This window comes from Opisthorchis viverrini (genome assembly GCF_000715545.1).
Source record: "Opisthorchis viverrini unplaced genomic scaffold opera_v5_644, whole genome shotgun sequence".
Lineage (NCBI taxonomy): Eukaryota > Metazoa > Platyhelminthes > Trematoda > Opisthorchiida > Opisthorchiidae > Opisthorchis > Opisthorchis viverrini.
The window spans coordinates 86,928-99,090 of NW_008752308.1; the positions used below are offsets into that span (position 1 = coordinate 86,928).

General features: G+C 41.7%; 1 protein-coding gene across 1 annotated transcript in view; it reads right to left on the minus strand.

Annotated features, from left to right (window-relative positions):
• Positions 1–4,296: 4,296 nt before the first annotated feature.
• The window catches only part of T265_11914 (hypothetical protein), a gene marked incomplete at both ends in the record, with an annotated part of 9,835 nt that continues 1,968 nt past the window's right edge, over positions 4,297–12,163 (minus strand). The window contains 7 exons of the mRNA XM_009178738.1: positions 4,297–4,356; positions 5,303–5,344; positions 6,466–6,587; positions 7,449–7,581; positions 8,330–8,405; positions 10,841–10,875; positions 11,717–11,798. Coding sequence (XP_009177002.1) covers positions 4,297–4,356; positions 5,303–5,344; positions 6,466–6,587; positions 7,449–7,581; positions 8,330–8,405; positions 10,841–10,875; positions 11,717–11,798 — 550 coding nt within the window. The remainder of the gene's footprint in view (positions 4,357–5,302; positions 5,345–6,465; positions 6,588–7,448; positions 7,582–8,329; positions 8,406–10,840; positions 10,876–11,716; positions 11,799–12,163) is intronic.

Genomic DNA, 12,163 nt, shown 5'->3' on the forward strand with positions numbered 1-12,163 from the left:
CACTGATGGTGTTGAGTTTATTATTCCACAGTCACATTTAACTGCATTCTACCCCAGTGTCATGATAGTGCCTACAGATGTTGACTTTCACGGTATTAATGGACATTTTTTATCCCTGTAAAATTGTTTCAAGGTACCTCAGTCGATTGTAATATTCTAGTTTCAACCCTGGGACTACTGATTATCGGCCCCAAAGTTCTGGAAACCAACATCACCCCACTGATTTCTTTGAATGAGAATGAAAACAAACAACTGATCCTAATTTGTTCTAAGTCCAGAGTTGGCATGCAAATACCCAAGGTGAGATTCAAAGTCAGAGGAGACCCTATATTTTTAAGGGACGAATTATTTCATTTGGCTTACAGAAGGCATTACATTCGGCGTGTGAGAAAGGAATACTGACCCCTGTAGAATCATCGAACTGGATAACTCCGATATTTACACCAATAAATGGTGACGGTATTACTCCGACAATTTGCGGAAAATACCGGCCAACGCCAAATACGCGGTTGTTACAATGTACATGCACTACAGAAGAGCCCGAAAACCTACTGTGTGGTTAATCAGGTTTAAGTATGTTCTCAAAAATCGATGTTAAGGATGCCCATCTTCAAACACCACTGGAGGAAGAACACCATCCGCGAAGAAAATTAATTAATCATTCAGGTATTGTGCCATGCCACCCAAACAATTACGACGGTGGAGATACTGCCCAATTCTAGACAGGAGCGAGTGAAATGTGAGGGTTGAGCCCGAACCGCGAAACCTCCGACGATTAAGATCGTGCCTTAACCACTGAGCTATCTTGAGCCCTCTAGAGAAGATGTCCTCACTCCTGTAGAGATTCTGCTAGTTGTAACATGATGATCGTTTTAAATATAAAAATTTGGGACTGGACCGAGGTGCGTGATTCGCTTCTGTTGTTTTTGTAGCAAATCATGACATGTTAAGTTTCATGCGACCAACTAAATTTTATGTCTTCTATGGTGGGAAGCAAAAGACAAGTTTTGCGTTTGTGAACCTGCAGCCCAGGGGAACAAAATGCCAATTCACGTTTAGCTTGGCCCGGGAATTTCGACTGGGTCAAATATGATGCTCCTGCATACGGTGTTCTAGAAACCTAGGAAGCGGCATCTTTTATGTGATTTATCGTTGAAACAAAAGTAATACCACGAGTAATTCGCGCACCGCGATGAATGAACCAAATGGTCACTTCGCCATCGAACATAATTCTGGAAATTAGTTTAGTTTACAATCCAGGTGAAATTGACCAGTATATACGAAATATATAATTGGGTTCTGTTCAGTCCTTCGACAATTCTTATTTAATGTGCGAATAAGAGTATTTTTCTGTCTGAAAGATCCCAATCATAATTGTTACCCTAAGATGATCTGAATCAACGGAGACCTTAAACCTGCATCAAAATTTGAATAGGAAAGCCGGCGAGGATCCAGGCCAGTCACCCATTAAATCAAATTGGCAAATGCGATGATGCACGCCACAAAAGCACGACTAAATGAGATTAGCGTTTATTCATCCCTCAGAAGCACGATGGATGTTGATGTTGACGCTCATCAGACTGCCTGAAATAATGCCAGAAAGTGCTGTCTAAATTGCGCGGATCATTTGTAGCTTTTCCACTAGCACGCAATCGCTTCTTTGGAATAAGTCTGTTGTGTGCCATTTCTGGCACTGGGCACATGAGTGGGAAAAGCAGTAGCAGTAACATTTCTTTTATTTTACCCTGACATTTATCCAAAGACGAGGTGCAGCTGAAGATTTCCACCAGTTGGTGGCAGAGACCTGCTTCAATCGATCTCTAAATTCTGTGTGTAACCCAAGTAATCGGATTTCCGTCTGAGTTCGGCCTTTGGCCTGATACCAGCCTCCGATGTTTTGTACGCTGTAGGATGCCAGTGGATTGCGCGGATAAAACACATTCCTTACGAGAGAAGGACTGCTGTTCTCATAAAGTCACGACACAAAAGTTAACGGGACGGACGGGCAATTCATGCTTATTGGCTTGCTTATCGCCTATTCCTTGCGCTCAGAGGAACAATTTACCAACTAGCGAATGACGACGCATTTCGTGCTGGTGTTATTTAGTGGCTGGCTTCTACTACAGGGATGTTATCAGGCCCCAAACAGCAACGAATTCATTGCAGTGTAAGCGTGTTTTTATACCGTAGTCCACATTTCACATGAAAACTTCCATCGCAGTCTGAGGGTTGACAGATCTAGTCAACGGTCTGTGCAGCGCAGAATGATTTGTACGTTAATCCCAAAATAGACATCCGTGCAACGTGTGAATCAACTGTCACACCGCATCTACTCGGTGGCGTTGATTCGTCTTTGAATTATTCAGTCAACCTTGCCTTATTGAACATCGGATTGTACGCTCATCAAATGAAACCTAGAAATATGAGACCTGCTGTGAGTTACTGGAGGTTATTCAGCAATCTTATGGATAGCAGGTCATTTCAAGAATAGCTGTGCAGATTTTGTTGTGTATCAGCCGAGTGACCTACCGGCCTGTTTTGTCGCCTGCCGTTTTATTGGTCAGTTCATTAGCAGGTATACTTCCTCCCCGGTAATCGGTCTGTCCAATGTGCTGGTTTCTGTGCGGTATTGCGTATCCAAAATTTCTACTTTGTTGTACCTGTTTGATGATTCTGGACCAGATACTTATGCATTGGAGTCAATCCCTTCCCGTCCCACGCGCATGAATATCGACCAGTTGATCAATGTGATACAACAGCGTTAGGTTGAAAATGTGGTGAGGAAACAACTGACTAAAGCAGAGAATTCCAAGAGACCCCTCACCAGTCTGGTTGCCAGACAAATTAAACCTTCCCAACGACCTCATCTAAATATACGATTAAGTTTTAAAGTGCAGTATTTGAACATTTTCATCTTCAATGTGGATAAGTTTGATGATACGTCCCTATCACTGCTAGAGGGATCACGAGTAACATTGGAATTTGAGCAGTGTGTTTGGCCGACTGGCCTATTTTTGTTCGTCCTGTCCACCTATCCTGCACTTGTACGTCAGATATGCGAGGCATCTTGATGACTCCACAATTCCTGAGAATTCTGATGGTTTTGTCTATTGCTCTTTGTTTATACCGAACGATCTTTGGACGGCTAGCTTGATGGAAAAACGCAACGCGTGTTTCGCGACGATGGCGAAACACGATGCAGAACAGCTGCAGTTGATGTTATTTTGAGAAATCCGGGCAACAAGCTGCGAGTCCGTTAGGACCAGACGTTGTGGACAGAGTCGTGGCTGAACTGAACAGAAAAGAACTGAATTGAACTGAGCTGAACTGAACTGAACTAAACTGAGCTGAACTGAACTGAGCTGAACCTGACTGAACTCCGGCAGCTTCATTCAGCTGCTGTCAATCTGGTATATCCATATGCACGTTGCAAGGAATTGAAGATCTTTTTCCTTACCATTTCTGATTGTTTAAAATTCCGATTTTCCTGCATAACGTTTCACCCTCCATCTGTCGCCCTGGAGATAACGGGTGATAACGGGAAATAACTTGCTAGTGATATGAGCACCATATTTACCCCGAAATTTCATTTGCTGGACGTTTATCGAATTTTCGCACACCCTCGATTCCGTGCATCACGAGGTCAACTTGCCTGCTGAATTGTGAAGCAGTGCGTCCAGAATTGATCGAATACTGCCTTGAAACACATGAACTCATCCATCTTGGACAAGCCCTTTAACGTTGGGTTGTGGTGAGTTTTCACACCCACGACGATCTCACGGAACGTATCCTTGACGATGTGGCCAAACTGAAGGAAGCGAGAAGAAAAGTTGTGGGAGTTTGTAGATAGATGATAAAAGATTTTTCGCACATATGAACGAATTACTCTGGATTTTTGTGTGGCGGATAGGTTTTCGACATCAGCTCGATTATCACTGCCCATGGTACAGGCGGGCGTCAGACGCTGCGTGTGTTTGATATACGATTCACTCGCTCCGCCGGGTTTATATAGACTGACTGCTATTCATGTCAAACCTGATCTGACTGTCAGTCTTCCTGTCTGTGTGCCCGTCCATCTATCTATCTATCTATCTATCTATCTAACTACCTATCTATCTATCTATCTATCTATCTATCTATCTATCTATCTATCTATCTATCTATCTATCTATCTATCTATCTATCTATCTATCTATCTATCTATCTATCTATCTATCTATCTATCTATCTATCTATCTATCTATCTATCTATCTATCTATCTATCTATCTATCTAATTATCTATCTAACTATATGTCTACCCCGAGATTTGCACGAAACCACATGGAGATGTGTATCGGATTATCACTTGTTCTATCTAAAGATATTTTATTGAGATTATTGAGTCAGCTCTTAATTTGCCGCCTTCTTTGATATTGAACATGATGGTACGTGTTTCTGGTACTGAAGTTACAACTTATTAGACTGTCAATGGAATGTGAAGTGGACACTTGTTTCCCTAAACACCCAGTGGCGCAAGCAGTAAATGATCCAATGGACAATTTAGAATATCGAATATTGTGCTGTACACTTTATGCTATGGCCGTGTCATTCAGGTGCACCAGAAGATCAAAATGACCTTGGAATTCTCCTACTGGAAGACTATCATCGCCTGAAATCAACAATAAGCAGAAACCTATCAGTTCATTATCAACCAGGATAGCGTCTTGTTCCATACATTTCAGAAGCGGCTGACCATGCGACTGTCATTTTACACCTTACTACTAAAGTGGTAGTAGTGAAAAATCCGGTTGATCAAGGAGCACCATTTCCAAAACTGTCTCACATACATCTGTTTATAGCACACATGTCCAGCAAGTTATTAGTATTATCGCCTACGTTTGCTCGTTCAGGTACAAGGCACTCATTCCCCCATCACGGAAAACCACATCACGTGGCCACAAATTGACCGGCCCCTCCAGTGTCAACTGTTCAGGTGGAAGTTTCAGTCAACGTGTAACACTATTGTTGCTCTGAGTTACTTGTAAATGCTTCATATAGATTCGACTCACTTTTGTGCCGTAGCACAGAAACTTATGAATCATAAGGTACCCAAAGCCATTGCTTGGTTATCCGGGAAGTGACACTGGCTAGGCTTGGATAACTAGATGACTGGCAACCTTGCTGTACTCGGTCTATGGAACCTGAAGTTCCTAAGCAAGTATTTGCAGCATTGACCGTCACCTATCACAGGTAACCAGATACAACTGTCATCCCGATAAATACACTCATTTTCCTAGCAGTTTCATCACGTGACTAAACACCGTACTCTTTTTCAACTCCTCGTATTTTTCCTCCAGTGTACGCTTTTTTAGAGAGGTAATGACAAAGAGGAGCTATGTGAAGCGGACAGGAAACGTTACGCAATTTTAAGACGAATCCGCTGTAGGCAAAATATTAGTGAGCACGCAGTCGTTCCTGGACACCATACATGCACATCCAACATATCACAATGATCTGATGCTCGATGGTTCTGATCACTTCATTATCATCATCATCAGGAGCAACAACAGAGGAAAATACTGATGTTTCTCTGTCGTACAAGCATTCCAAATTATTTGTAGTTGAACAAAAAATGACAAAGATACAGGAAGGAAAACAACCGAGATACGCACACATCGGAGACCAAGTCAGACAATCTGGATACTTGTAGTTGTAAACGAAAGGATATTGCGAGAGGAAGGAAAACCTAGGGCTAGCCTACGTCATACGCACGAGATACCTACACATCCGAGACCAAGTCATACAATCTGGATAGAATCAGAGAGCATGAACGCAATTGGCAAATTGATTCATTTCGACAGATGCATTGAGACGAAGGCGTTCAGGAGATCCAACAGCATCATCATCATCCATATCATCAATACCAACGTCATTACTTTCAAGACCGTATTCAACATTGACGCTTCCCTGCGTGCATTTGATATAGATCCACATCCCTATTTAAAAGAAAAAAAATCAAAACGGATGGGGATAAAAGTTGGTGCTGGCCTACCACAATTATTCGGATGCGCCTAGAGCTCCAGACAATTACTCAGTCTATCTGAACAGAAAATGATAACAAGTAATCCAATAACATCGATTAAAGGGCAGTCACGGTGGGAATCAGGCGGTCTCCATCATAGAGCGCAAATAACACCGATAGCGCCCAGACATTTGTTAGTCTCTTTCCTATCACCTTGCAAGAACAGAGACAAACCTGATTGGTAGGATAGTGAGAAATTTCGGACATACAACCAATGGTTTGACTATTTTGGGGCCAACGGACGGCCGTGATATTCTCAAATTCCATAAATCCTCTTCATGCTTGAAAACAAAATAATAAATTGTTTTGAGAATCCAATGGACTACTACTGGCTGCTCAATACCACTGGACTACCCATCCACAACTGACAGGTTTATCTGCAAAATTACTGTGTAAACTTACGTATTCCGAATCTAAAAGCCATTCATACGAGTATTCGTCTGCTAGACAAACATCGATGTCCTTGTCAAAACAAAAAACAGCCGAGGATTTTTCGTCTTCTTTGGCTGATGTTGTCACGTAGACTATAGGTGTAGGGGTTCAGGCAACATACATTATAGGTCAATATCAAAGATGTGTGATATAGTGAGGTAAATTATCGACGAACGGATCCTGTGACTCACAGAATTAATGGAGCTTCAAAGCGTCTAGAAATAACACACTGTTCGGAAGGTCGCTGACATTTTCTTGACAGAAAATCATGGGTTTCATTCTTCTTGTGGCGAATCAAGTAAGCGCAGTCCCTGATCATCTATACAACTTAATCAAGACTTGAACCCAGACAGGGCGGAACTTGCCAAACTCTCTCATGAACGAGCCATTTATCTGGGTTTGGTTGGGTCAGTCTGTCAAAATCAAATAATAATGTGAATGTAAAATCTGTTTTGTACGGCAAAACCCCCTGGAAAGTGACCACTGACCAGAACGGTCAAAGGTAGTCACTTCAAGGACATTAGACCTGTTTTTCGTGGGTTACAGTGTACTTTTTATGAAAGACACAATCCATTCAACATTTACAATGAAGTAATTCACTTGGCATTGGTGTTTGCTATAAAGTGACAAGAAAATATCAAAGTGGTTGTACCGGTGACACAATGATTTCCTCCACCCATATGAAACTGGTTGAGCAGCGGAAGCGACATTAATCGATGAAGGCTGGATGTTTTGCTATCATCGGCTGAGCGTTTCTAGCGTAGAGTCATGGGCTACTTCCATACAAAAATCGCGAAGTGAACTATAACAAACCAAGCCCGTAACCAAGCTTGGTTCCCAAGCTTCCTTCTGTTTTACTGGTCAACACCGATTGTAACTCAAATGAGACTGACATAATGAATGCTATTTCACAGGATCCATGCAAGAATCAGCCAAAAATGTACGCTACTTACTTCCCATATTTGAAGAAAGCACATCACGAAACATAGAGCCAGAGTTGTAAGCCTCCACATACAGCACCAATTTGTTGAACATTCTTTTTGAATGCATGTAGGCGAGGGTATCGTTCAAATCCATGGCATACAGCTGTCACAAGGCAAGAAGAAACTTTCTCTTGAGCTCGGGATGAGTCACTCGATGAGTCAGTCACCAGTGATATGGATCCCCTGTTTGATGAATGGGCGATGTTATGTCCTGACTTAGCGCGGATAAATCAGGCTGTTGGTTGGTCACTAGTGGCCGGACGGTTATACGGTGCAACTACCAAGCGCACCACTGATGACTCCCAATAAGAATGGAACATTTTACGTTGCTTCTCGGTTTTTCATCACATACTGGTTTCTCATACATAAATACAGAAATTTCATAGTATTAAATAAACGAATAACAGTTGTGACACGAGAAATTCGGCTGACGCGTTCTTCGTGTCATCTACGCCTCATGAGTGACCTTATACGATCAGCTTCTTTGTTTATGGTATGTACGTTTGCTCAGCAGTCTGAATAGATCGACCGCGAAATCATGTGAGTCGAACGACTTAAACTTAATAAAAAGAAATCTGTGTGACGGCGTCATTAAAAGCAACTTTACGAGACCTATCAAACTTGAATTACTGGGTATGTCTCTCTTGAGATTGACGTACAAACATCGTAGCATTTGTTCCATTTTTCGGTTGATGTGTAGAACAGTTTGACTATAAGCTCCATTTTATAAAGAATTACCGATGTCATTGCACCAACATGTTTACGTAAGCCTTTTCAATCCGTTAACTATAAAGCTTGGACTAAGAAAACTGCGTACTAAAATCGTGGTTATCAAATTTAACTAAACTTACTTCTTCTTCTTGGAATTCGATGAAGGAATTGGAACCATGGCCAGAGAAGAAGATGAACACGTTGTCACTAGGACCGCTGTTTGTGGGCAGAAAGATTAAGGTGTTCATTAAGAGTAGCTTATTGACTGGCGCTCCCACAGATAGTAAAGCACAATACAAAACCCGCGGAAATGGAAGCATAGCGAAGAGGTAGTTAAGAATATTGTTTTGTACACGCTGCTGGATATAATGAGTAGCTAAATTAACCCCCATTAGTCTGCCATTTCCATGACCACGTGAATACGGGGATGGACATTCGATTCCTTGGACGACTGTTCGGTTGATTCCTATGGTTTTCAATGCATGAAGATATTTGGATGCAGCGTATCACTTTAGGTGGTCTTATCATCTTGGCGTTGGAACGGTCAAACTCAGCTGTTTTAAAATGACGCTCTCGTTAGCATGATTACATCTGTTTAATGAGATATCTACATGAGTTATGAACACATTGTAACCAGGCTGAGGCGATCCTACATTTTAACACGGATATCAAAAAGTCATATGACTTTATGCAAATCTGATCTGGTAGTGTTCCGTTTGTTAGTCGTTGATCAGGATGGTGTTCATCTGTTCTCTGCTCGTAGTGATCGGCTTGCAAATGTTTCATCACCAAACGAAGTAACAACATAAGTGAGCGGTTGGGTTGAAAGCTACTCCATACCTGTCTGATATTATACGGCTGTGAGTAGCTGAAGGTAGAATACAATTCTCGGGGCCCAAATGGTCGATTTCGCAATGTGCTGCGTTGTGGCTGGCATCCGCTGAATTCGACTGCTGCTTTAAGTAGCTTCTGTCTGGAAACATCTTGTTCATGGATTGATTGATCAGTTGCCGATTTCGGAAGTGTTGCATTCTGGCTTTCTACATTCGATTGGCTTTCGCTCTGACTTCTGGCTTCAATAGTACATTTTGATTAGTAGTTTCTGAATTACCGTTGTGCTGTCGTATCATTGTTCGGATTTTGTTCTCGCGAGTGCTTTCCCAGTTAATAAAATTTGTTCATTGTGTAGATTAGCATACCTCTTTCATCACCTATTATAAAGGCGATCTCTCTTTTCTTCTCTGTCTCTACTAACTACACACTGGACTGGAAGAACAGAATTTGTTCAATTTAGTACTGGAAAAGCTTTTAAACCAATTTCTGTTCTTTTACTTAGTAGATCTGTTAACAAACCATGTTAAAGCAGAAAAGCAAATCAGAAAAATATAACGTCGAGCTCACTCAAGATACAGTTTTTATACAACAATAGATAAATTTCAAAATACAATCGATTAGACTCACAATATCTCATGTAACAAAAAAATATCCCTTTTGATTCTATCTGAAAATGTGGTTTCGCAGGAAGCTAGCTTGCTACAACCGATGTAATGTCCGTGACAAGCAGCGGAAAATTCATATACTAGGCGACAGCAAATAAATCGCTACAGATCTATCACCACTTGGCGGGTGAGTTCAGAAATGAGTTTTTGTCAAACTGAGTGCTTTGGAATTGTGAATGCGGGACTGGCGAAACTTCGGAATAAAGCCTATATGAACAGCTAAAAGACTACCACCTTGGAGTGGCGACCGAACAGAACACGAGGCCCTAATTTCCCGGATGCAAAGGAGACTGACAGCATACCACCAACTACCACGAATATCTTGAAAAAGGTCCAACAATCAGTGTCCACAAAAACGTTCTTCCCAACTCAGAACGAAGAAGATTGGTTCACGAGAGCTAGGAATATGTAGAGAAAGACTCGTCGCAAGTCCCTGTACGAAAACCGGTTAATAAGGAAACACGCACAAAGAGCGGGTGATTACGGATTTTGTCGCAAATGCAAATCCAAACTGCGTAAAATTGACAGGATGAGAGACTTATGGTATGCGAGCGAATAAATATTTGCCTTGTTTCCTGGCTTATCTCTGTATTCCGACGCTTCCCATTTCGTCATGTGCGGGTCAAGAAGGCGTGGGAGAAACCTCGAAAGAACAACTGTGACGTAAGCAACCCACATAGGCAAGTCAGGTATTCTACAAAGTCATAGTATTATGGGCGAATCTCGAAACATATTTGAGAGGCATCCATAAATCGACAGGCCCGCCAGTGGACTTAAATTTCGATCATACAAACAACAGTGTTTATTTGCGTTGCTAAAACAAATCCAAAATCACACACAACCAAGATGGACCGACCTAACCTTGTTCAAAGCCGAGGAGATATTTGACTATTCACAAATTCTGTACAGTGGCGGGTGACACTGTGATGTAATAATAACCCATAGTCTGAAATGGATAAACCGGGTTTTCCCTGGAGTGAAGCAAGTCTGTTTGACTGACATCTGGGAGGCCTTATCGAAGAGATTATGTACCGAGTTACTTACGAGAACAATAAACACGCATTTCGTAAATCCGAAGACGGTGACCTGAAATCTAGAATTCTGGCTGTGATCAACAAGTGCAGCAAAATATGCACTTCCCGGCAAACTCACCTTTTCAGCACCTTCTTCTTGTTCGCTTCAAGTCTCTAATCGCCTGTTATTACTTTCACGAAGTTATCACGTGTGTCATCCTAAAACGGATTAACATGCATGACCAATTATTCCTGTGACAATGGTGTTTCCAAGACTCACTCTATTCCCAGTAACCATTGACTTTAACCTTGAGAAATAATTAGAATCTAAGATCTGCCCTTCACCTTCACTCATATTTTATTCTCGATGATTTCGGTGTGCTGAAAACTGAATAACTTGATTGTTGGTCTATTTACCAAGCATGGCATTTGGATTTCCTCCTCAAGCCTAGTGATGGTAGTTGAGTTGAACAAGGACTGCATGGAAGCTCTGCCAAGTAGCCCTCATCTACCTCAGTAGCTAGGTCATGCAACATACGTGAGAAATAGCCGCTATCTTGAAGTGAGTACCACTAATCAGCACTCAACTGAATCCCAATTGAAAATTTCTCATCTATGATGTTCTTCAGCTGAATGTGCTGTCCTTGGCACGCTGCTTGGTTTGGTTGATGCATCAATCTGGATATCACAGGATGTTTTCCCTGAAAAAAACTATTCGAGCACTGTTGGTCTTCGTGCACATTTCGTGGTTCTCTTTTGAAGAGCGCTAGTCTACTTGATAAACCGATAGCAAAAGTTTGAACTTGATCACGGGCTACCTGAGAGTTCCCCATGATCTTATGACTAGTGTTCGTTCAAGCAATTTTACCATTCTGTAATATAGTAAGACTGATTAATCTGCCCTGCTGTTTGTATTGTGTTTTGATCCGCAGTGTCAATTTGCTTCCACATTGTCTTACACGGTGAACTGATGCAGGAATTGGCTTGACTGCTGCGGACGGGACCACGGACTTACTTTTCCACGGTAGTCAATCACCACACCATGGTAGACATCTCTGTGCTCGTAGTCATGGAATACTTTGCCTTTAAACGGATTTCTGGAACAAAAGAATGAAAATTGTTAGTGAGGTTTTAGGAGAATCTAATATGTAGGTCGAAAGGGAAGAAATGAAAAGCTCATATATTCTGTTGAAATTTGGTAGCTGGGCTTGTTTTCGAAGAAAAACATTTCCCGGCGATGAGTGCGCCATGCGTCACAAGTACTTTTATGTGGTAACCAAAGGTCCATAACGGAATAATGATGTATAGATCCTACAATGATCCCGGTAGAGTACACACCAGCTAATATTACAAATGTTGTGCGGAAAGCAAGATGTTTTTGTTAACCTGACACTCAAACACCACCAGTTGTAGATTTCGTGAGCATATCCATATTTAGTGCCCGTGAATGTTATTCGGGTGG